We start from the raw sequence: 25,789 nt of genomic DNA on the forward strand, positions 1-25,789 counted from the left end.
TCTGAATCAAATACAATAGTCTCTTCCCAGTTCCAGACTCTGCCAGTGACTATTCCCCTTTCTTATCTCAAGCCCCACCAAGGACTCTTCATCCCCATTGTCCACTTTTGGAAACTTCCCCTCACTCTTCTCTGGATGACTGAAAGTCTTCCTCAGATGAACTAACTTTTAAAATACTCTCCTTTTATCTTAAATCATATAATGGCATATTGTCCATTATCTCTATTTGTACACCATGCAATGTTAGAACCGACACAGGCATTATTCAAACATAACTTATTTGGGGCTACTTTGGGGTCTGGCAATAGTGACATTTCCTTAGAGGATGGTTGAAAAAAATGCACTGCATCCCATTTCTTGAATAGAGGCTTGCATAATCAACCAAGTAGAAAGAAATGTTGAGATGCATTTAACCTCATTAGTTTCAAAAGGACTGACTCCAATCCATTAGAGTTGAGATACATTAGTGAAACTCAACTATTTCCAAATCTCATTTACATAATGGATGAGATGTGAAATGAGCCCAAAGCAAGGGGAGCCGCCCAGAGGCACTAAAGTTTATCATAATATGTAAGAGTTCTTTTAGATCATTGCATTAAATTTCCACTAACAATATAACAAATTAATTGTATTACTGTACTAGCTCAAATTCTACTGAGTGGAGAGTACCAGTGAGGAAGGCAGCCAGGGTTTCAAGGACTGTGGGTGGGGAAGGATGCTCAGAAGGGTATGATGACTGTTACTTTACCTTTCTTCTGCCCCTTTAAGAAATTCTAGGCACCTCTGTAATCTGATGGTGGACTTTGGCTTTATTAGTGAGGTAAGCAAGGATGAGTAAATCAACTGTATCAGACAAGCCTCAGGACATCTAGAAATTGATCATTCTGCCGAAATAAGCACTCTGTGTTTATTAGCTGGGAGTTCGTCACTATCACTTCTCCTCATCCAATTCCTAAGAGATTTCAAAGCCATCATCATGGTATTAGCTCGTCTGACTGAACTAGAAGAGATAAAGATTAGGAGATCTATCTAATGATGGGTCTGAGTTTCTGTGATTTTTTTTTTCTCTTCTGTTGCAAAAAAGAGAGCTTTTCTAGCACACATTCTGTGTCTATATGTGTATGCCTACACACAGTCACAATGTGTTTGCATTTTACAGGAGGATTTCAAATAGTGGAACAAAGTAGGTGGTTTGAAGAAAGCCATATTCAATGAAGCCCTTAAAACAATGCAACTTTCCCACATATAAAGCAATGACTACTTAACAAAGGGGCCGTATGCTGAATTGGTTTCTCTAGCTGACAGTGTGTCCATACAGTGGGTGATCTTACACTGAGACTAATTAGATTCCGTAACCACATTTATAAACCTAACATCCATACATGGCCAGACTCCTACAGATATGTTCTTAAGAGATGAGTACATATTGGACTGATCTTTCACAAACCAGTAACTATGCATTTATCTATTTACACATATATTTATAGACACACATGCATTTAAGCTCCTGATATCAAGCTCTTTTCTCAATGTGGCTTCTAAATAAGCAGTAATCAAAATGCAAATAAGGTGACCCAGTTAGCACCGAGATCTGTATTACCATGCAGATGTGCGCTGCAACTCTGTGTTCTAAAGGTAAAAAGGAAGATACTACAAAAGATGCTTATATTAACAGCTACTGAGCCCTTCACATTAGGGAGAGTCTAGGGAAGAATCCTCCAGAGCCAGTGGTCTTATAGCTTGGATCACAACTGCCATTTTTGGCTTGGTCTGTCTTAAAGCTGCCCTGTGAGTATATAATAACCAGCATGCAAGAAGACTGCTTCTGTGAAGTCTCAGAATGTAATCCTTTTAGCAGAAAGCCAACATGCTGGCCTGAGACAGTCCAAGAATAAGGCTGGGGTCAGAGTCATACCCCTGCCACCCTCTCTGTGTGACACTGGGCAAAGCAAGATACATCCGTTTCTGGGGCTCAATTGCCCAGGAAGGACTGGACTACTTCCCTTCCACCTCTAAACTGCCTTGATTTTACTTTGCTGAAGCTCCTTTGTGTTCATCTATTGAAACCTATAACATGCTTTATGTGCATCAGTTGCAAATTCCTAACCTACCTGATCAGGATGTAACAAGAGCATACTTTGTGCAGTGTGCTACTAAATTGGTTTTAATTACATGTATGCATCCTTTCTTCCCTTATTAGTATCTTTTGAAAATCCCTTTGTTATATTTTTCAGTGAAACAGGTACCACTCTATTGTCTCTGTTTTTTAAGCATGGGAGCAGTTACATCAGCATTCTGTTTGGTTCTATCTATCTGCTCTTAATCCTTCTGGGGTGTGTGTGTGTGTGTGTGTGTGTGTGTGTGCAGGAATTGACTTAGGCAGTCCAGGGTACTAACCTGAGCTTAAAAGTATCTTTGAACCTTAAGCTGTGTACAAAATGTGTTGTGTGTTGTGTGTGTGTGTGTCTGTGTGTACATGTGTACGCTTTTTTCCTAAGAAGAGGTTCTGATGTCTAAGATGCAGAAAGATTAAAAACCTCTAACCTGAGATGTCTCCTCTTCGCAATTTTGATGTTCGCTATATTTCCATTCTGGGTGATATCACTGGGCACATCTAGAAAATACCTTTCATCTGGTGTGACTTTTTCACTGTAGGATTAGGAGAGACTGACTTCTACATCATTAGAATTTACTGTATAAAGGATTCTTTAATAAAAAATCTCTTTGAAGTTCCAGTAGACAAAATGTTCTCTTCTCAGCCCATTTCTTCACTTCTAAATTAAGAGAAGCAAGAACTAATCAGATTGTTCAGCAGTTTCTCTGAATCTAGACAACTTAGAATAGTAAAGCTAGAATAGATTCTGACCAAGAGGAAACTGAAGCACAGTGAGATTCCAAGTCCTGTTCAAGTTCATCCAGTCAGTGTGGAGCAGAGCCTGAAATAACTCAACATCTCAGAACTCTAGTCTCTTAACTTTCATATTAACAAATTATTTGTCTCTGGTACAATTTATTGACTATAAGTATTCACTGGATAGTTTCTTTGTGTCCGTGTTATGCTAGGAAGATATAAGAAAATACTATAAAATCTCTACATCCTAAAGAATTTAAATCTTGTAGGGGACATACGCGACTTGAACACATGAAATAAGTTTAAAATGAAACAATTAGTACGAAGACACTGTAGTGCTAAGTGATAATAGTTAACACATTTGACTTCTTACTCTCTAGGCACCATAATAAGTGTTTTGGTATGTGTTAGTTTTTCTATTACTGCTATAACAAATTTCTACAAACTTAATAGCTTCACCAACACAAATTTATTATATTACAGTATTGGAGGTCAGAAGTCCAAAATGAGTCTCACTGAGCTAAAATCAAAGTATCAACTTCCTTTCTGAAAACTATAGGAAAGAATCTATTTCCCTGTCTTTTCCAGCTTCTTCAGGCCATTTGCATTCCTTAACTCATGTCCGTCTTCCTCCATCTTCAAAGCCAGCAGCCGAGCTGCTTTCTTACCCTACTTCCATCACCACATCTCTTTCTCTGACTCTTCTCTTCTACCTCCTTCTTTCACTTCAATGGACACTTTTGATTACATTTTGACCATCTCGTAATCAAGGATACTTCCTAGATGTTAAGGTCAGCTGATTGACAATATTAATTCTGTCTGTCTGCAACCTTAATTCCCTCTTGCTATGATACATAACACATTCACAGGTTCTAGGAATTAGAAAGGGGGACATTATTTTCTGTCTACCACAATATATAAACTCCTTTAATCCTCAATAACCTCATTTAACAGATGAGGAAACTGAGCATAGAGAGCTGACATGAATTGCCCCAAATCACACAGCTAGTAATGCAGGTAGTCTTACTCCAGAGAATGTGTTCTTCACCTGTACTCTGTACTGTACTGAAAAGGGAGTTTTAGATTAGAGGACCAAGTGTGGATGGGTGGCTTCCCCAGAAGGTTTGGGCCTAGAAGAATAAATGTGTATTCCATTTGTCCATTCATCCATCCAACAGTTTTGAGTATGTAATATCTATCAAGCTAAGTGCTGGGAAATCAAAAGAAAGTTAGACGTGGTTCCTGACTTCTAGAATTTTGCAGTTGCCTACATAAATTGTCAGAGAAATGAACAAATAATTACACAATAGGAGATAAGTCCTATTGCAGAAGTCTGTCCAAGACGATAAGACACGTTTGTGGAAGGGAGAAACTAAATCTACCTGACAACGAGATGTGGGTTTAATTTTTCCCGATTGCCTTTCCAAACATATCTTTCAGTGTTTGGTTTTTACAACTCAGCCCAAGCACTCTTGTCTCAGTTGCACAAAGAAGGCTTGTTATTTCTGCTTTTGCTCTTGTCTTTTCCCAGCCCTGGCAGGCTCTCCCTCTACTTCTAGTTATTGAATTCTACTCATCGTTCAAGACTGGGGTTTTTGTACCTGTATCTGTCTTGCTGAGTGGACAGGTTAGCCCCTTTCAGAGAAGGTTCGTGATCCCTGTACTTAATGGTACCTGGTACTTACAGGCTCTTAATGAATGTTGAATTAATATATGCATGAGCACAAAACCACCTCAGATCCCACTGAGATCTCATTTTCCTCCTAATTTGTGGAGGACTCATTTGGCTTCCTGTCTCATTTGGTTTATCAGTTTTGTAAGTGTTTTTGTCTTATCCCACTCTCCACTTCTAAACCTTCTCTACAAAGACAGAGATCACATCTTCTGAGTTGTGCTGTGCAGCACTCAAATATCTATTGATTTTTAAATGATTGACTCCAGGCTAACTGAATAGCATCCTACTTACAAGTGACCTTGCCTGAATTTCATCTCTCAAGGTCCCAAAATGAAGTAAAACTCATTTGACACAAAACACATGTTGATAGGACCACCACCTGCAATTGAGCAAGTAGTTCACTTTCTGTAGGAACCTGGCTCGAGGGGAGAAAGGCATTGAAATCCAGTGCATGCTCCTCTCTCCAAACCATGAGCAGTGGGGGTGCATGTGCACACAGGAAGCCATAACTTAATCTAACTTTTACAATGGTGCCCTCTCTTTGCTAAGAGCTGGGTCCTTGGGAATCTCCACCTAGGTGGGATGGCTTTTACAAATTCACCCAAAGATTCTGTATGGGTAGCAAAGCCTCTGTATTTTGATGGTTAAAAAGGCACTTTAGGATCTTTCAGTATCCTTATAAAAAGTAACAGCTATCTTTATGCTCTGCAGAGATTATTAGAATGTAATTCTTAGAAAACTTAGGGACTTCACTGCTTAGACCAGTGTCACGTCCCTGGTATGGTGGATGTTCAATAAATATTTGTTCAATTAATGAATAAAGTGATGCAACAAAAAATAACACTTTTATTGACTTTGGCACAGAAAAATATTGTTTTCCAAATCCCAAGGTTATCTATTTCTTGTTTTAAATTTTTATTTTATTTATTTTTTTTATACAACAGGTTCTTATTAGTTATCTATTTTATACATATTACTATATATATATGTCAATCCCAATCTCCCACTTCATGCCACCAGCACCCCCACTCCCGCTTTCCCCCCTTGGTGTCCATACGTTTGTTCTCTACATCTGTGTCTCTGTTTCTGCCTTGCAAGCCGGTTCATCTGTACCATTTTTCTAGATTCCCCATATATGCATTAATGTACGATATTTGTTTTTCTCTTTCTGACTTACTTCACTCTGTATGACAGTCCCTAGGACCATCCATTTCTCTACAAATGACCTAATTTCATTCCTTTCTATGGCTGAATAATATTCCATTGTAAATATGTACCACATCTTTATCCATTCGTCTGTCGATGGACACTTAGGTTGCTTCCATGACCTGGCTATTGTAAATAGCACTGCAATGAACATTGGGGTGCATGTGTCTTTTTGAATTATGGTTTTCTCTGGGTATATGCCCAGTAGTGGGATTGCTGGGTCATATGGTAATTCTGTTTTTAGTTTTTTAAGGAACCTCCATACTATTCTCCATAGTGGCTGTACCAATTTACATCCCTACCTAAAGTGCAAGAGGGTTTCCTTTTCTCCACACCCTCTCCAGCATTTGTTGTTTGTAGATTTTCTGATGATGCCCATTCTAACTGGTGTGAGGTGATACCTCATTGTAGTTTTGATTTGTATTTCTCTAATAATTAGTGATGTTGAGTAGCTTTTCATGTGCCTCTTGGCCATCTGTATGTCTTCTCTGTAGAAATGTCTATTTAGGTCTTCTGACCATTTTTTGATTGGGTTGTTTGTTTTTTTGATATTGAACTACATGAGCTGTTTATATATTTTGGAGATTAATCCTTTGTCCGTTGATTCGTTTGCAAATATTTTCTCCCATTCTGAGGGTTGTCTTTTCGTCTTGTTTATGGTTTCCTTTGCTGTGCAAAAGCTTTTAAGTTTCACTAGGTCCCATTGGTTTATTTTTGTTTTTATTTCCATTACTCTAGGAGGTGGGTCAAAAAAGATCTTGCTGTGATTTATGTCAAAGAGTATTCTCCCTATGTTTTCCTCTGAGAGTTTTATAGTGTCCAGGCTTGCATTTAGGTCTTTAATCCATTTTGAGTTTATTTTTGTGTATGGTGTTAGGGAGTATTCTAATTTCATTCTTTCATATGTAGCTGTCCAGTTTTCCCAGCACCACTTACTGAAGAGACTGTCTTTGCTCCATTGTATATCCTTGCCTCTTTAGTCATAGATTAGTTGACCATAGGTGCGTGGGTTTATCTCTGGGCTTTCTATCCCGTTTCATTGATCTATATTTCTGTTTTTGTGCCAGTATCATATTGTCTTGATTACTGTAGCTTTGTAGTATAGTCTGAAGTCAGGGAGTCTGATTCCTCCAGCTCCATTTTTTTTCCCTCAAGATTGTTTTGTCTATTCGGTGTCTTTCGTGTACCCATACAGATTTTAAGATTTTTTGTTCTAGTTCTGTAAAAAATGCCATTGGTAATTTGATAGGGATTGCATTGAATCTGTATATTGCTTTGGGTCCTATAGTCATTTTCACAATATTGATTCTTCCCATCCAAGAATATCATATATCTATCCATCTGTTTGTGTCATCTTTGATTTCTTTCATCAGTGTCTTATAGTTTTCTGAGTACAGGTCTTTTACCTCCTTAGGTAGGTTTATTCCTAGGTATTTTATTCTTTTTCTTGCAATGGTGAATGGGATTTTTTCCTTAATTTCTCTTTCTGATCTTTCATTGTTAGTGTATAGGAATGCAAGAGATTTCTGTGCATTAATTTTGTATCCTGAAACTTTAGCAAAATCATTGATTAGGTCTAGTAGTTTTCTGGTGGCATCTTTAGGATTCTCTATGTATAGTATCATGTCATCTGCAAATGGTGACAGTTTTACTTCTTCTTTTCCAATTCGTATTCCTTTTATTTCATTTTCTTCTCTGAATGCCATGGCTAGGACTTCCAAGACTATGTTGAATAAGAGTGGTGAGAGTGGACATCCTTGTCTTGTTCCTGATCTTAGATAAAATGCTTTCAGTTTTTTACCATTAAGAATGATGTTTGCTGTGGGTTTGTTGTATATGGCCTTTATTATGTTAAGGTAGATTCCCTCTATGCCCACTTTCTGAAGAGTTTTTATCATAAATGGGTGTTGAATTTTGTCAAAAGCTTTTTCTGCATCTATTGAGATGATCATATGGTTTTTATTCTTCAGTCTGTTAATATGGTGTATCACATTGATGGATTTGCATATAATGAAGAATCCTTGCATCCCTGGGATAAATCCCACTTGATCATGGTGTATGATCCTTTTAATGTGATGTTGGATTTTGTTTGCTAGTATTTTGTTGAGGATTTTTGCATGTGTATTCATCAGTAATATTGGTCTGTAATTTTCTCTTTTTGTAGTATCTTTGTCTGGTTTTGATATCAGGGTGGTGGTGGCCTCGTAGAATGAGTTTTGGAGTGTTCCTTCCTCTGCAACTTTTTGGAAGAGTTTGAGAAGGATGGCTGTCAGCTCTTCTCTAAATGTTTGATAGAATTCACCTGTGCAGCCATCTGGTCCTGGACTTTTGTTTGTTGGGAGATATTTAATCACAGTTTCAATTTCATTACTTGTGATTTGTCTGTTCATGTTTTCTATTTCTTCCTGGTTCAGTCTTGGAAGGTTATAACTTTCTAAGAATTTGCCCATTTCTTCCAGGTTGTTCATTTTATTGGCATAGAGTTGCTTGTAGTAGTCTCTTATGATGCTTTGTATTTCTGCGGTGTCCGTTGTAACTTCTTTTTCATTTCCAATTTTATTGATTTGAGTCCTCTCCCTGTTTTTCTTGATGAGTCTGGCTAAAGGCTTATCAATTTTATTTATCTTCTCAAAGAACCAGCTTTTGGTTTTATTGATCTTTGCTATTGTTTTCTTGTTTCTATTTCATTTTTTTCTGCTCTGATCTTTATGATTTCTTTCCTTCTACTAAGTTTGGGTTTTGTTTGTTCTTCTTTCTCTAATTACTTTAGGTGTAAAGTTAGGTTGTTTATATGAGATTTTTCTCATTTCTTGAGGTAGGATTGTATTCCTATATACTTCCCTCTTAGAACTGCTTTTGCTGCATCCCATAGGTTTTGGATTGTCGTGTTTTCATTGTCATTTGTCTTTAGGTATTTTTTGATTTCCTCTTTGATTTCTTCAGTGACTACTTGGTTATTTAGTAGCATATTGTTTAACCTCCATGTGTTTGTGTTTTTTACATTTTTTTCCCTGTAATTTATTTCTAATCTCATAGCAATGTGGTCAGAAAAGTTGCTTGATATGATTTCAATTTTCTTAAATGTACTGAGGCTTGATTTGTGACCCAAGATGTGATCTACCCTGGAGAATGTTCCGTATGCACTTGAAAAGAAAGTGTAATCTGCTGTTTTCGGATGGAATGTCCTATAAATATCAATTAAATCTATCTGGTCTATTGTGTCATTTAAAGCTTGTGTTTCCTTATTAATTTTCTGTCTGGATGATCTCTCTATTGGTGTAAGTGAGGTGTTAACGTCCCCCACTATTATTGTGTTACTGTCGATTTCCTCTTTTGTAGCTGTTAGCATTCGCCTTATGTATTGAGGTGCTCCTATGTTGGGTGCATATATATTTATAATTGTTATATGTTTTTCTTGGATTGATCCCTTGATCATTATGTATTGTCCTTCCTTGTCCCTTGTAACATTCTTTACTTTAAAGTCTATTTTATCTGAAATGAATATTGCTACTCCAGCTTTCTTTTGATTTCCATTCGCATGGAATATCTTTTTCCATCCCCTCACTTTCAGTCTGTATGTGTCCCTAGGTCTGAAGTGGGTCTCTTGTAGACAGCATATATATGGGTCTTGTTTTTGTATCCATTCAGCAAGCCTGTGTCTTTTGGTTGGAGCATTTAATCCATTCACATTTAAGGTAATTATCGATATGTATGTTCCTATTACCATTTTCTTAATTGTTTTGGGTCTGTTTTTGTAGGTCATTTTCTTTTCTTGTGTTTCCCACTTAGAGAAGTTCCTTTAGCATTTGTTGTAGAGCTGGTTTGGTGGTGATGAATTCTCTTAGCTTTTGCTTGTCTGTAAAACTTTTGATTTCTCCATCGAATCTGAGTAAGATCCTTGCCGGATAGAGTAATCTTGGTTGTAGGTTCTTCCCTTTCATCACTTTTAATATATCATGCCCCTCCCTTCTGGCTTGTAGAGTTTCTGCTGAGAAATCAGCTGTTCACCTTATGGGAGTTCCCTTGTATGTTATTTGTCATTTTTCCCTTGTTGCTTTTAATAATTTTTCTTTGTCTTTAATTTTTGTCAGTTTGATTACTATGTGTCTTGGCATGTTTCTCCTTGGGTTTATCCTGCCTGGGACTCTCTGTGCTTCCTGGACTTGGGTGGCTATTTCCTTTCCCATGTTAGGGAAGTTTTCAACTATAAACTCTTCAGATATTTTCTTGGGTCCTTTCTCTCTCTCTTCTCCTTCTGGGACCCCTATAATGCGAATGTTCGTGCATTTAATGTTGTCCCAGAGGTCTCTTAGGCTCTCTTCATTTCTTTTCATTCCTTTTTCTTTATTCTGTTCCACAGCTGTGAATTCCACCATTCTATCTTCCAGCTCACTTATCTGTTCTTCTGCCTCAGTTATTCTGCTATTGCTTCCCTCTAGTGTATTTTTCATTTCAGTTATTGTATTGTTCATCTCTGTTTGTTTGTTCTTTAATTCTTCTAGGTCTTTATTAAACATTTCTTGCATCTTCTCGATCTTTGCCTCCATTCTTTTTCCAAGGTCCTGGATCATCTTCACTATCATTATTCTCAATTCTTTTTCTGGAAGGTTGCCTATCTCCACTTCATTTAGTTGTTTTTCTGGGGTTTTATCTTGTTCCTTCATCTGATACATAGTCCTCTGCCTTTCATTTTATCTATCTTTCTGTGAATGTGGTTTTCATTCCACAGGCTGCAGGATTGTAGTTCTTCTTGCTTCTGCTGTCTGCCCTCTGACAAGTGTATCTATTTCTTGATTCACTTTATTCTGTAACGTATATCCCCTTATTACCATGGTTGAAGTTCATTTGCAAACAAGAAAAAATACCAATGGGAGAATTCGAGCAGACAGCCAATATATGAGAAAAGGAATTATAATCAAGTTTTCAATATGAGTTTCCTCTTGTGAAAAATATATTATCTACTGGTTTGCCCAAAAGTCAATGTGTCATGGGACAGAAAAGAACATTGAACTGAGTCAAGAGGCATGGATTTCAGCACCGCTTTCTTCACACTTGTGATATGTGAGCTTGGGCACATCACCTGGTCCTCTGTGCCTTGGTTTTCTTATTTGTGAATTTGGAGTGTCACCATCTGCCTCTTGTCATCCACAGGGATGATGCAAGGGGCAAATAGCATAATGCATGTCATTGCTCTTTGCAAGATTAAAAACCACTGAGTGCTCAACAAAACATGCCTCTCAGTCCATGACAAGCACTGCATTCTACAGTGAAAGGGCCAGGAAAGTGACAGAAGGAACTAACCACCCCACTGGTGTCAGCCTCTCTCACTATGCCATCCTAAGTTTTGTCTCCAGGAAACATCTGCATTTGCAATCTTAGAATTAAAATTTTAATTAAACCTAAAATAATTGCATAGTATTTTCCAGATATACTGCTTTCTGTAGTGGATATTACAAAATGAATTATGTATGATCCCTGGATGATGATTTTATCAGCCCCTTTATTTTAAAGCAACTATGAGATGAGGACTCAATCGGGATTTAGGATCTATTTCTTACCGCTTCTTATCAGCTGTGTGATTTTAGATGAGTTGTCTGACGTCCTTGAACCTCTAGTTTCTCATCTAGAAAAAAGGAGTAAATAATAACTGTCCCACAAAGGTTTGTTTGTTAGTTTGTTTCCCCATAGAGAAAATGAGATAAGTAGATAACTAACTTTACAAACCTAGAGCAACATACAAATTACTCTATGGTGAGGCTGGTTTTTATTATCCAAGGTCACAGGGCTCATTAAAGATATCCTGGGAAAGTCAGCCACCACAGACCCTGCTTTTCCTCCATGACCCCTGTAACCTTGAGCAACCTGGGGAAGAGGTAATTGAACAGAAACTACTACTTCGGAAGAAACAGAATCAAAATATCGAAACTATTGACTCAATATTGACTCACCCTTAAGGCAGTAAACAGTGCTTTTTCTCTGACCTTTCCACATCCTGGGGCAGTCAATAACCTGGCCGCTAGATGCAGCGCCTGCCACTGATTCTGATTTGGGAGTACTTTAACCTTGAACTGAGCTCCAAGTAACCAAGGCAACAGGAAGTCAGCTTCTGCGTCAAAGGAGGTGGAATCCATAAATCAAGTCCCTAATGAAAACACGGTGTGCAGGTAGAGGTTCAAGAGGATAAGCGGTCTATGAGAAATTACCTTTGAAAATGAGTGACTGTCCCTCGATAGGCTACTGCACAGTTTCAAAGAGTTGTTTTAAAAATTATCAATAGAGGTCTACAGGTTATAGTAGAATGTTTTCATATAGGTTTAACTTTTTTTTATTTCCTTTTGGCTTCTCTGTCTTAATTATGAACAGATGTTGGATCCACAAAGTTTTTAGCATTGTTATTTCCTCCTTTAAAAATGTACTGGCCTCCAGATATGCAAGCCTCAATACAATTTGTCCTGTGTTGGGGTTTGGTGATCCTCTGAACACATCTACCAAGTGTGCTCTCCATACAGTCTGCTGTCCGAATTTGACATAGTGATCCTTTCCCAGATCAAAGCCATCCTTGCTTTTCCTCATGCCCCCGTGTAAACAGCAGTGCCACATCTCAGTGGTCCAGTCAGAACATTGCTGAATCTGGGTTTCTTTATGATTGATCTCCAGCCTCAAAAATCTTCCTCCCATGGAGAGAGCAGCCAGGCCCATTCTGGGAAGGAACTTGCCAAATATCCCACCACTCTACCATCACTGAGCATTTGTGAGAACTTGGTTCTGAACTGTTTCATGTTCCTCTGGTCCTTTGGGTACCTCTCCGTGGAGCATCAGCTGCCACCTGGAATGAAGAGAAACAAAGGCTTCCAGTGGCCAGCCTGCCCAATGCTCTCTCCCAAGAAGTCACCCATTCCAGTCTCCTGAGACCTCTGCTCTCAGACAGAGTTTATGCATTACAAGTACTGTTATATTAGCCTTTGTTTAACGTTTATCTAATATTCTTGCCCACATATACTACCTCTGGGATTGTTTCCCTAATCCTTTCAAAACTGAAAAATGCCTGAGCAAACATCAGGATTTTTTTTTTTCAATTTGTTTTCAAATTCATTGGATGGCAACTGGCAAACAGTACTATAATCTAGAAAATCCTAAATTATCTAGGGTTTTCAAGATAGCTAAAGAGTGACAATCTGAATTATAGAGTGTTTTAAGTGTCATCTTATTCCTTTTAACTTATTCTGTACCATAAACACTTGAGTAGCAAAGTACACCCGATAGAGGTGTGATCAGATCTGCTTTAAGGGAATGATGTGGATTGTGAACATTTGCATGAAAAGGAGTACAACTAAAATGGCTTGAAATCACTGTGTTCCTGAGCGAGAGCTAAATATCTGCCTGCTAATCCTGTTTATGGTTCATTCCCTGCACATATAATAATATGAGCAAAGAACTCCCTGTCCCACCTGTGTCCACAGGTACAAAGAGGACAGACTGATCAGGGAGTTTTTCCAAAGGAGCTGTTATCCAATAGAACTCCGGCAGCTTAGAGTTCTGGAGGTGTGCTGTGCAAAGGACGCCTGCATCCATTTGACAGGAACAGGGCCAGGGTGGCGTGGAGTACCACGGTGGGGAATTCTTATCAGACTCAGGCCTGCTATCCCATTGCAGATTTGTTAGCAGCCCACTATTCTAGCACATCAGTCAGTCTACCCAGATGACCATACTCTGATAGACTTCTAGATTCTTTCCAAACTATGCTTATTTTGTTAATGGAAAAAGAGTTTAATATATGTTTGTGGTTTAAAAAATATTAACAATAAAGAAGGCTAAGGAGCAAAAGTAAAAACTCCCTCACTAATCTCCCCTGTGCTCTCCTTCCTCAGAATAACCATGGTTAACTATTTGGATGTATCTCCTTGCAGAAGATTCTGTTTGCATTTTACATATACTGCATGTGTATACCTTGTGTATTCCTGGCACACCTGCATATTTTACAAGCGGGCATCATCCGGGGATCATGTACGTGTTTGCTGCACCTCCTGATTTCTTGATGGTTGTGCCTTGCAGTCTCTCTGTCATAGAATTTGATGTTTGTCCACTCCCATAGTCAAACACTATGAAATACGAAATCAAAAAAGAAAAATTTATTTTTATTTACAGCACCTCAAGTGGAGGTTTCAGAGATCGGGATGGAGAGTAGGAGGAAGGTAGTAGACGGTAAATGAAAGTTGTTGCATTTCTTCCTTAGGTGGTTACAGGTGCCTTTTCCAGGTGTGATATAGGCCCTCTGTGTCCTCAGTGTGAAGCATGCTGTTGGTAGACCAGGTCATGGGCAGAAGTTGGAAGATGGTAAGGTAGACCAAGATGATCCCTGAGTTTAGCATCTGGCTGCTTGAAAACTTTGAGCTCTGACATTAAGAGCTGTATGAGTTTAGTAAGTTTAGTAAGTTATCTCTTAACATTTCAGAAATATGTTGTCCTCATCTATAAAAGTAAGAAAAGAGTAACCTCCACACTACATGCTTCACAGGGCTGCCATTAGGCCAAAGTGAGCAGATCTCAGTGGAGGTGAGCTGTGTCACTCAAGTTGGTTGAGATGGGAAAAAAGGGCAGGAACTACCGTGATATGACCTGTTTCATGTTGTTGCTATCAGTGGCATGTAGCCTACAAATAAAGAAATTCTGAGTAGATGACCATTTGACATGGATTCAGACACCTCCAGCTTCTGAACTTATGTTTGGATGAGTTGGAGAGTGACTTGTTTTGCAGCTAGGGATGTACAAGGTGTCCAGAAATCCTTGGTCATGTCAAGGAAGAGAACTGAGCCTTTGTTGGCTGGTTTCCGTTTGGCCTGAGGAGCAGGTTATAATAGTGATAACAGTATAATAGGAATAATCATAACAGGAAACAATTATATAGCATGAACTATGTGCCAGACACTGTTCTCGGCCCTTTATTTTGATTGATCATGGATGCCCCCAACCACCCCTATGAGGTAATGCAGTTCCATCCCATCTGCACAGTTAAGGAAGCTTGAAGCTTGGAGAGGTTAAGTAACTTGCTCATGATCACACAGCTGAAAAGTAAGAGGGCCGGGATTTGAGCCCAGCAAACAAGGCTCCAGAACAGTTCTTATAATGTGTTATGTAGTAAATTTCCAGGCCCTTTCAGAGGCACCTCATAAGAGTCTACCCAGGCTTTTCAGCATCAAAAAGTTGTGACTATTATGACCAGACACTCAAAGGCCCCCAAGTTCAGCTCTTACTTGGCCCAGTCACTGTTGTGACACACCAGTCCCCACAGGGCATCTCCTGCCTCCAGAAGGCCGGCCTCTTGTCTGAAGCATCTTCATTCCTCACCCATGACTTAGCAGACACTCTTCTCAGCACTGGGAATGCCTTTCCTTCGACCTTGCTGCTCTAGCATGAGCTCTGGGAAGGCTTTCCTTACTTCTTCCCACACAAATCCCTGCCTCCTGAGAACTCCCCAGGCACTTGGAATGAATAACACACAGGCCTGCCCATACTTGTTGCCCAGTTTTTCCTTTTCATTTAGTCTTGTCTTCCTAGCTGGATGAGATGAGAAGCCTCACTAGGGTGGGGTCAACTTCTCCCCTCCATGCTCTGCACACCAAAACCTCTGTAAAGACAGGCTTCTTGATCCATGGAAGGTAAAGCGTGCATGATGGCTTACACTGCTTCATTAGGCCTGTGCCCCGACCCCCACTTTCAGGCAGGCCACCTGGAATGTTGTCACCACTAACCTCAGCCACAAAACCAAAACCAGTCATGCTGCTAATTTGTTTTGTTTTGTTTCCTTTAAACATTCTAAAATGTCATTCTTGCACCAGAAGGAGGTCAGATCATTTGATGATTTCTTCAGGTCACTTTCAGATTTTATGTTGTCTGTCTTCCTATTTCTTTAAAGTAACTGCAGGCTTTGGGGTTATTTTCTTTAGGGATACCAAGTCCCCACTTAAAAGTGGACCAAACAGCAGCACATAGTAAGAATGAGGGCTCAGCGTCCACCATGATGACCAGGAAGAAGCCAGCTGCAGTGGACAGTGTTGCAATCCCACCAGCCCCAGTGTTATCTCTCCTTGCTGCATCTGCAGCAACATCAGATGCAGGTGAGCACTTCAGATGCTTTGGGTTCACCCCAGGGAAGGTGGGCATGGAGAAGGCCCTCTGGGAATGTGCTGCTGCTAAGTACAGGTAAGAGTTCTCTCTTCAGCCAACCTCCTGCGGACACTGAGCATGTGAGCTGTTTCAGCATTGGAGTTTTCAAGTGGGAGAAGGTCTAAGAAAGGAAGGAGATCATCTCAGAACCTGGAGGCAAAGGTCAGTGAGTAGTAGTAACAGTATTAATCACTCTTTATCAAGCCTTAGTAACTACTAGTCTCTGCATATAGGACCTTATATATCTCATGTAACTCATAAAATAACTCTGTGAAATAAATACATGTGTCTTCATTCCAGAAGAGGAAGCTAATGGGAAGGAAACTTGCCCCAGGAACCTGTGGACACTCAGAATTCCAACTCAGATCCAAGACCCATGCTCTCAACCACTGCATTTCACTACCTCCTGTGCTCACCATGGTTGGGAGATGGTAATCAGAGTTTCCCTGAGGACTTGATTCATTCTAGCTCATGATGTCATGAATTCCTCAATAGTCACCAGACTCCTCACTGGCAGTTTATAAAGTACAATCGCCTTACTCAGACATCCCATATGCTCTGCCTTCCGCTACTCCCCACATCACCTCCCAGCAGTCCTGTGCACCAACCCCAGTTTGCCGCGCTCATCCCTACTGCCAGGAAGGAAGGCCTTGGACTTGGCTTAACACCTTTCTTTAGGACAGCCTTACTCGGTTCTATTCACATCTCACAGATCTTCAAGGCCCAGGGAGTCACACCTCCTCTGAATGCCTGTAGCATCCAGTGTCTCTGCCATGCATTTACCACCCACTTGTAGACTACACGAGAAATGCTTCTATTTAACTTCTTCTCTCTCATGACAGAATTGTATGTACTTCAGAGATAGAATCCATGATTTAGATTCTTGCTATCTTCATGGCACACAGAGTGATGGCACATTCCATAAAATGTGTTGAATTGATGCACTGGTAAATGTTAAGCATATTGCAGTATTTACAAATGCCTATTATGATTAGAAGCCCAAGAAGACACTCATTATTGATATTCGCCTAAACTCATCTTCTAATTCAGCAGTTTGCTTTAAGCAGAGAACTCAGCTACATACCTACCTCCTTCATGGAGACCATTGGTAATTAGAAAATGAGCCCAACTGAAATAACAGAAAGAAATATTTGGAATGACACTTCCCAAATTGAGTTTCACAAAATATTGGTAGGTGTTTTGTGATAAATGTTTTCATAGTTAGGTGAGTGTGAGGAATGCTACACTGCATCTGCTTCCTTTCTGCAGGGTTTTTCTGAGCTTTTAATTGACCAATGTGCATTGTGAGGTTCCAGGAGGGTGAGACACAGAATTTCATGGCCTTACCTGACCACAAAACTCATTTTTCTGGGAATAGCTCTTAACATCTCTTGGAAATGGTATTCTTCCCAGGCACTTGGGAAATCTTGCTCTGAAGAAACGGGATCATCTCTCAAATATGATCAAGAATATTAACATCTTTCACATGTTAGGTGTGAAATGAAAAGTTTTTTTATGGAAATGCCAGGTAAACGATGCCAGCAATGAGAACAAGGAGAGGTCCTAGGAGGAGAGTCACAGAGGAAAGGGGAAGAAGCTTCCCCTGAGACTTGCAGCGCCTTTATGGGAGGACACCTATAGAGGGAGTCCGAGAAGTGGGCACTGCTGCCATGCCTGGAACTCTGGGAATTCATCACTTGTCTGGAGCAAAAGATTTGGGCCAAGGTCTGCATACCCACCCAGATAATTGCTTGCTCAACCCTGTCGGTTAAGCTCTGGAGGCCTCCCTTGGCCTCCCTTTATGGATTTAAAAATTAGCCTGCATGTTTCCGCCTTTGCTTGCCAAGCACAGATATTTCCCAGAGGCAAAAGGCAGGTGATCCCCTATTTTCCTTCCCTGACCTTTTTCCATGCTGTGTGAGAGAACACATTCTTGGGATCCCAAGCTTCTACGGGCTTGCCTCCTCTATTTGCATTCAATAATTTACAAATATGCCAAATGGGCGTAGAAACAGGTGGGTATTAAACTTTTAAACCTGCCTCTCTGGTAATCAGAGCTGAGCCAAAGCTCTCCTGTTTCAGGATGTAGGAATGGGCTGTTTATTTCTGGCAATGCTCAAATGAGACCCTCATGAGAGTTTCACAGATTTGGTCCATTTCCGGGTCTTAGGCTGCTGAGCAGAACTTTTGTGGGAAAACAGGCTAAAGATCTACTCCAGGTGCTGAAGGCCAGACCTTCCTGAGATTCCACTCCCCACAGACAAACGTCTTCCCACAAACCTAAGAGAGTTAGGGTCGCACAGCCTGGGCTCATGCCCAATACCCCGTTTCACACGTGAAGAAATTGATGCTTCTGAGATTCAGAGATTTGCCTGAGGTCATGCAGTTGGATTGGAACCCAAATTTCTTGATTTACTGCCTGATTTCCAGTGGAATCTCATTTCTATCATAGGCCCAACAGTAGCAAAGGCAGATTTCTTTCTCCCTAATTACGGACTCCTACTTCTTTTAGAGAACAGTGAGTGAAACTCATAATGTGATGCTTTAAGCAGAGTCAGACATACAGAAGGTAGTTAATAAATAGGTTCTGGGTTTGATTTCATTCAATTGGGTGCTTGTACATTAATCATACATATTTCTGAGACAACTCACTTAATTGTTGTTTTCTTTAGAGTCCCATCTTTCACTATAAGTAAGGTAATTTAGAATTACTTCTGGCCATATAAAGAAATCAACATTTTTCAATAGGTCGTCATTTCTACAGAGTGGTTTTGAAGACCCAGACAAGTGCAGAGAAGATAAAGGAAAGAAGAGTAAAATTAAGTGGCTTATAAAGCAAAATTAATTTAAGAAATCATTTATTGAGTTTTTTTTTTTTTTTTTTTTTTTTTTTTGCCACGCCTCACAACATACGGGATCTTAGTTCCCCGACCAGGGATCTAACCTGTGCCCTCGACAGTGGAAGTGCAGAGTCCTAACCACTGGACTGCCAGGGAATTCCCTATTGAGTTTTTTAAATACTAAAATAATTCAATTAATTTGAAATTACTTTTATTTTAAAATAATGTAAACTAAGGTATCTAGTACAGTTCCTGACACATAGTAGATGCTCAATAAATAATCACTAAGTGAAATGAATGATTACGAGGCAGTAGCTGTGTGTTTATTCTGTACCAAACAAGATGGGAGACGTCTGAGAAAAACATGCTTGATATTGGAACTGCTTAACAAGCAAATGGAAAAATCTTTGACAGACATGTGATAAGCTGTTGGTAAATACTTGCCAAATAATTGATCAGTCTATATCCTAATGGTATTTTTTCAAACAGGTAATCTTTGGTAAAAGAAAAAAAAAAAAAAAAGGAAGGTTTCCCACCTTATTTTATAAACATTATAATGTGGAAGAAATGAATGTGGGTCAAAGGCTTAAAAATATGTCTTTTTCTAGCTCGTGTGTGTGTGTGTATGTATATTTTTGTTTATTTAAGGCAATTTTTTAGCTTCTCCGAGTCTGAGAGTCATGCTGATTATGAAGTTATTGATTTGGAGGAAGACACAGAAGAGTTGCTGCAGGAGAGGGTGGCCAGACTGAGAACATGTCAGTCTGTGAGCTACTGGGAGGGAGGGAAGGCAGTGGCTGCCACTGGTGCTCAAGCAGTTCAGCCTTCGTGATCAAACTGCTCAATAGCCATTGATCAGCTGCAGTCCCCTGGCACAACAAAGGAGGTCTGGTTCAAGGGAGCACTGCATCATTATTGTGAGTAATTAGGGCTAATGCAGTGAAAGCTTCAATAAAGTTTGTTCAAAATGATGCATAATTTGAAATAACTTCCATTGCACTGTCCTAATAATGACTGAATAACCACACCAGATAATCTGTACCTGAATAAGTCAGCCTTATTTTTCTGATCTTCTACACATTGAAGTAACTTCTCAGGGAGGTTATGCGATATGTAGAGAGTGCATGATTTTACTACTGAAACATGCCCCCCACACACACTTTGTATTGATATTTAAGATGAGACTATATTATTAAGTAAATTACAAATTTTGTAGGAACTTCATAAAACACCAAGAAAAAAAAATTTTCTTTGGTTCTGCACCTGAAAAGTCTAGAGTAGTAGTAATGGAAAAGCAAGCAAACAGGAAAGCATTTCTTTCTTGTTTTCTCTCTCTCTCTCTCTCTCTCTCTCTCTCCCTCACACACACACACACACACACACACACACTGATAGTCTCTCATCTTAAATCCAAGTAGGAAAAAAGATATGTATCAGGGTTGCTATCACCAAATCTCACCTGCTCAAGGTGTAGCCCTGTTAGAGATGACAAGGGCAGCGGAGGGAGCACAGCTCTTACTTTATAGTTTGTATCTGTTTCGTATCAAGGCTAATATATTATTCTCTCAAACTGTGTCATCTGCCCTGTTTAAAACGATCAGAGTAAGTGAAAATATTTAAATTTCACAAGTCAGACATTTTGCTTCTAAAAGCAAAGACATATTAGGTAAACCATTTCGTTATTAAACCAAACTATCAGCCCAATCAGAACTGGCTGATACCTGTAATCAAGATGCCAAACTTTAAGCTTAAAAAATTACCTTTACAAATTAAAGAGTGAATTCTTAATTCTAATGGAATCAAAATGAAATCCAGCATTCTAGTAGCTGGAGCAAAAATGATCATGAAAATTGCTTCTAACTCCCAAATTCTAGGATGCCTGACTTTTCTGTTAACCAGCTGCCATTTATGGAGAGGGACCCAAAAAGATGAAATGATATCCAGGTACAAATGCAAAAAGCAGTGAACAGGAATTTCAGAATTGTAAAGTAATTTATTTATTTATTTTTTGTCCTGTGTGGTATCATGATCTGAAGTTCCTAACCAAAATAATGGGTAGATTCAGCCAAAAGTCTTGTCTTTCCAAAAGAACCAAAATAGAGCAAATGAATGTGCAAGTTAATAGGATTTGAAACATCCAAGAGCCATAAGTTTACAAACCAAAGAAGTCATCAAGTTGTAAAATAAATTTCTCTAAGTCCAGATTTATCACTTAAAATATACAACAGAAAAAGTTCAAAAAGATCTAGAGAAAATGAAGCTTTATTTTAAACACAAATCATTCAAATTGTTTGAAAAATGCTACCTACCGGGCCACCTTGAAGCAGCACAGAATCACTCTGTTTGCCTATCGAGTTCTACTGAACATGAGGTTCTTGATGAGCCCTCTCGCTTTAGCTCTGGGCCATGAAGAGACCCAGCAGGGTTGCAAACTTCCGTGCTTCCCTGAAGACCCCATCACACCAAAGGCCTTCTGAAAAACTTCCAATTTTTTTTGCCCGAAAAGGAGAAAATAAGCTCTTTTCTGATTTAAACTGGACATCCTGGAAAAGCTGAGCTGTTCCGTGGCTAAGGCTGCAAACATCCCCAAGAAGCACCAAATTCTCCAGAATCTGGGCCCATCTCCTTGGAAATGTCAGCCAGCACCAAACTCCTTTGGAATCCCCACTGTCAGAGTGTAATTTGCAAAAAACTAAAAACTCATGTCAAGGATTCATTCAACTCTTTAATGAGGAAACCAACATGGTGATATAGCTGGTCCAAAAAGAATTAGAACTAGAAGAAAATGACATTACAGGAATGTAGGCGTTAGAGAAAGAATGCCAAGCAAGATTGTTCAGTTAATGTCCTAATGGACAATAAAACTATAACCTCTGGGCTTATCTTTTCTACTGGAAAGAAATCATTTGCATATTTTCTGGGCAAAAACCTACAAGTTAATATATTACCTGGCAGAATCTGGGGCTTAATTAGTAGTGGATAGTGAATCCCCTGTAAGATGACACTAAGACTCCACAAGGACATGCACCCTTCCATTTGTCTCGTTTCTAAGTTTTGGCTCATTTTTCTTGACACCACTTGTGGGCTGTGTGGTGCTCTAGTTGAACACGTGTTCTTGCTTCCAATCACCTGCATTGGAAGTTCAATACTGCACTAAAGCAGCTGGGTGTTCAGTCCTCAGTGTTCACACCTGTGAAATGGAGAAAAGCATGCCACCCAGTGTAGAGGATTGTGGTGAGGAATAAATGAGGTAATCCTTGTGAAAAATCTTAGCAGAGTGACTGACACATAGGAAGAGTTCAGCAAATTTGTGCTATTGTTGCTGCTACTATTGTTGTTGTTATTGTTATTGCTATTACCTATTTTCCACCCTGTAATGTTCCTGTCTCCTTCACCCACTCCTCAAGCTATTTGGATATCTAATTCATGATTACTCTTCATGACTCAGCTTAGGTGCCTTCAACTCTAGGAAGGCTTCCCTTACACCCACTTTGAGAATCACCCCACGGCCAAGTTAGACACCACATCCTCTGTGCTCCTCTCCCTACAAGCTGGTTGATCACTGGTCCCTACATTTAATGTAGTGTCCGTGTCTCATGCTGCACTGTCCACTCCCCTATTGTCAGGTCTTATTTGACTTTGAAACCCCAGTACCTAGCACTGAGGTGGGCAAACAACAGCTAATCACTAAGTATTAATCAAAATGCACTGAACAACAACTGTTTCCTGCACAAAACCATCTGGTGCATGAAAACATATACTCTAGCATGATATTTATTAGAGCTGAGAGGCAATGATTTGCCTTTATTTTCCATGGCAGCCCCAGAAAGAGCAAACCATCCTGAGACTGTTCAGCAGAGGGAGCAACCCGAAAGGGACCCCTGGGGCCTCCAGAATCTTCTGTTCAGTAATGGCAGACTAGCTCCTGGCTAATCCACCAGGATATCCTCCAGGGAAGATTATTTTCAAGTTAAGGAGTCAGCCTATGTGGCATGGTATGTGTAGTGCATAGGTATGTGTTTATTCAGAGAAGGAGGAACTTGTACACATAAATGTCTCCCTTCACTCAGAAGTTCTATGGGATTTTCAGGATGAGCTTCTCAATGGAAAGCTGGAGATTATACTGGCCTAGGTGTAATTTAATTATTTTATATAGGCTAGTCTTGCATTCTGTTCAGACTATTGATTTCCTGAGGGCAGCAACCATTTCCTATTTAAGATTTGTCCCATTCAATGAGTATTGAGTATCCCATGAATTCTCAGAACCTTGGGTTCAATGGGATGAAAACAAGAGAAACAAAATCCAGGAACACTGTTATTAAGCAACATATAATCGTATTTGGGTGTCAAGAACCTCGTGCAGTTCTCGGTGCATAGAAGATACTCAGCAAACATGCCTGGACTGGACTTAACTATTTTTTCTCTCTCTAGAGCTGAGATTTTAGGAAAGACAGAAGGCTTAATGACAGGTTAGAAAGTGCCATGTCTGTGAGAAGTTTAACTCAATTTATCTTCTCTGCATGCTTTGTACAGATTATACTCCCAACCACCTCTTGCCACAGTCAGACCTTCTTAAAAATAGAGTAATGATAATAATATATTTTATCTTCTTCCCAGTGATAGTATCATTCACACCTCCATTGAAACCCAGTGGGAGGTTTGGCTGTGAGGCATCACACTCAGGGGGAGTCAGGTACGATTACTGTAATGAGTCTCCATGCTCAGAAATGCAGGAAATAAAACCTCCCCAACATGAAGCAATCTCTGTTAAGATACTCATTTTATATCAAATATTCAAACTCCTCTTTATAAATAGGAGAGAATGAAAGGACACTCTTCCAGGGCAGATTTTATGTGGACGAAAACAAAAGGGCACAATATTTTATGATCAGTTTTGAGATGAAAGTGGCATGCCTGCTTTATTCATTGGCTTTTTCCATTTCCAGAAGTCTAATTAGATTGTTGGTTTAATGGTGGTGAGATAATTTAGTGGCAACTGAAAGCAACTGTGTTAATGAGAACAGGGAACAGTGCTTTGGGTTTCCTGTAATTAATGGAGAGTTTTTGAAAAACTTCTTGGTTCCAGTGAAGTTGGCATACTGAGCCCAGCTGTGGAGAAGGGGGACAAGGTCTTTCCTGCTTATTGCTGTGGAAATGCCCTCAGGCAACGTGGAAGAACTGTGTAATGACTGTCATTAAGAATGATCTTTAGTGGTCCAAGCAGACTGTAAGTCAGTCTAAGAGACTGGAGAGAGAATTTAGAGAGAATAGACAGGTGTGACAAAGAGAAAGAGACACACAGAAAGACACAGAGAAAGGTATAACTCACCTGCAGCCCTCTCCACTCTACCTTTGAGGGTCACTGGAATAATCCCAGAGCACCTCCCAGGGGGCCTCCTTCTCCTGCTGCTTAAACTAGAATTGACTAGACAAGGCTGGATTAGAATAGACTAGAACGGATCTCTGCAAACCCCTTCATGTTGCAGCTGAGGAAATTGAGCTCAGAGAAGTGAACTGAATTACAAATATTACCTGCTAGGAATTAGGAAACCTGGACTCTTTCTGGCTACCACACAGACGTAAAGTGAAAACTGCATTTGGAATTCAAGGACCAGTGTTACTGCATAGCCTGCAGTACTTAATTCATTTCCTTAGGTGAGTCACAGTCTAAATTAGACTTCTGAGTCTCGGTTTCCTTACCAGTGAAATGGGAAAAATAATTTCTGCTTTTTAGGCAGTGGTGAGAAAGAAATGAAACAACACCAATTCCATGTTCAAAGCAATATATCACTATTTTATGACCCCTCTCATGTTAAAAATGAAGTCATGCCATGCCAGGATTTAATCATGTTAAGTCATAATTTAGTCATGTTATGACTCAGGTCATAATACCCATTAACTATCTTTAGAAGTTTTATCCTCACTACCTCCCCCAGATACCCTTATCTCAGGGCACAGTCAAACCCCCCTTTACCTGTTAGGGCTTCATATTGAGCTCATCTTACTGGAAGGTCTATAAGGCTTTGTTACAAATTGTCAGATATTTTTCAAGTACCTGCCACAATGATACGTACACGTAAAGATTAGCGCTTTCCCTAGGAGAACTTTCACACTATTTGGGAAGGCCTGACTCTAAAACATGAGATGGCCAAGTAATATTTTTAACTTATTAGATTGAATAACAATCTCAGATACTAACAGCTATCATTTAGCAACCAAGAAATCATTAGTTTCCAACTGAAGGGCACTAAGGGAGTTCAGAGGACACTGAGATGATCTGTCCATGGGTATGTGTTTATTCAGAGAAGGAGGAACTTGTACACATAAATGTCTCCCTTCACTCAGAAGTTCTATGGGATTTTCAGGATGAGATTCTCAATGGAAAGCTGGAGATTATACTGGCCTAGGTGTAATTTAATTACACTAGGACACTGAGATGTGGGAGTTGGAGGACACTGAGATGATCTGGGAAGAGAAGAGTTGAGATGGCCTTCTAAGGATGGACCAAATTAAAAGCACAGAGATCTCTAAGACAGGAGTATATGTGGAAATAATGACAGATGAGGCTGGAAGAGAGGTTTGGAGTCAGAACCTAGAGTCCCTGAAATTCTAGAATGAGTCATGGTGACCCTTCTGAAGGACAGTGATAGCAAAATAAAGCCATGGACCAATAGCTGTCTGCAGTTGTATTTTGATTGGCCTACACAGGCTTATACATTTTTTTAAATTAATTAATCTGCAGATTGTAAACATCAGAAGATTTACATAATAATCAAGAGTTCTGGTTTTTTGAAACTCATATTATCTGATAACTTTGGGCTTAGATTCCTACCTGGCAACAATGATTGATACAGAATAACATTTGCCCCCTTAGATGGGCCATATTCTCTTTAGTCTCCCATGCCCTCCCCTATTCCCCCCACCTTTCTTCCTAATCCTGGCCAACCTCACTCATTATATTGGCTGTCTGGCTCCCTATAGGGAACCCTTAAAGGCATTTGACCTGGAGAAAGCAGCAGGATCAAATCAATATGCAAGAAGGCCTAGTCTAGC

The 25,789-nt window shown here is 39.6% G+C and overlaps 1 protein-coding gene across 2 annotated transcripts in view; it reads left to right on the top strand.

Moving 5' to 3' along the window:
• SETBP1 (SET binding protein 1) overlaps positions 1-25,789 on the top strand; it is a 376,231-nt gene that overhangs the window by 332,160 nt on the left and 18,282 nt on the right. For both annotated transcript variants that reach the window (XM_068563171.1, XM_068563172.1), the window contains exon 5: positions 15,677-15,847. In XM_068563171.1, the coding sequence (XP_068419272.1) occupies positions 15,677-15,847 (171 nt within the window). The remainder of the gene's footprint in view (positions 1-15,676; positions 15,848-25,789) is intronic.

This window comes from Eschrichtius robustus, chromosome 14 (assembly GCF_028021215.1).
Source record: "Eschrichtius robustus isolate mEscRob2 chromosome 14, mEscRob2.pri, whole genome shotgun sequence".
Taxonomy (NCBI): Eukaryota; Metazoa; Chordata; class Mammalia; order Artiodactyla; family Eschrichtiidae; genus Eschrichtius; species Eschrichtius robustus.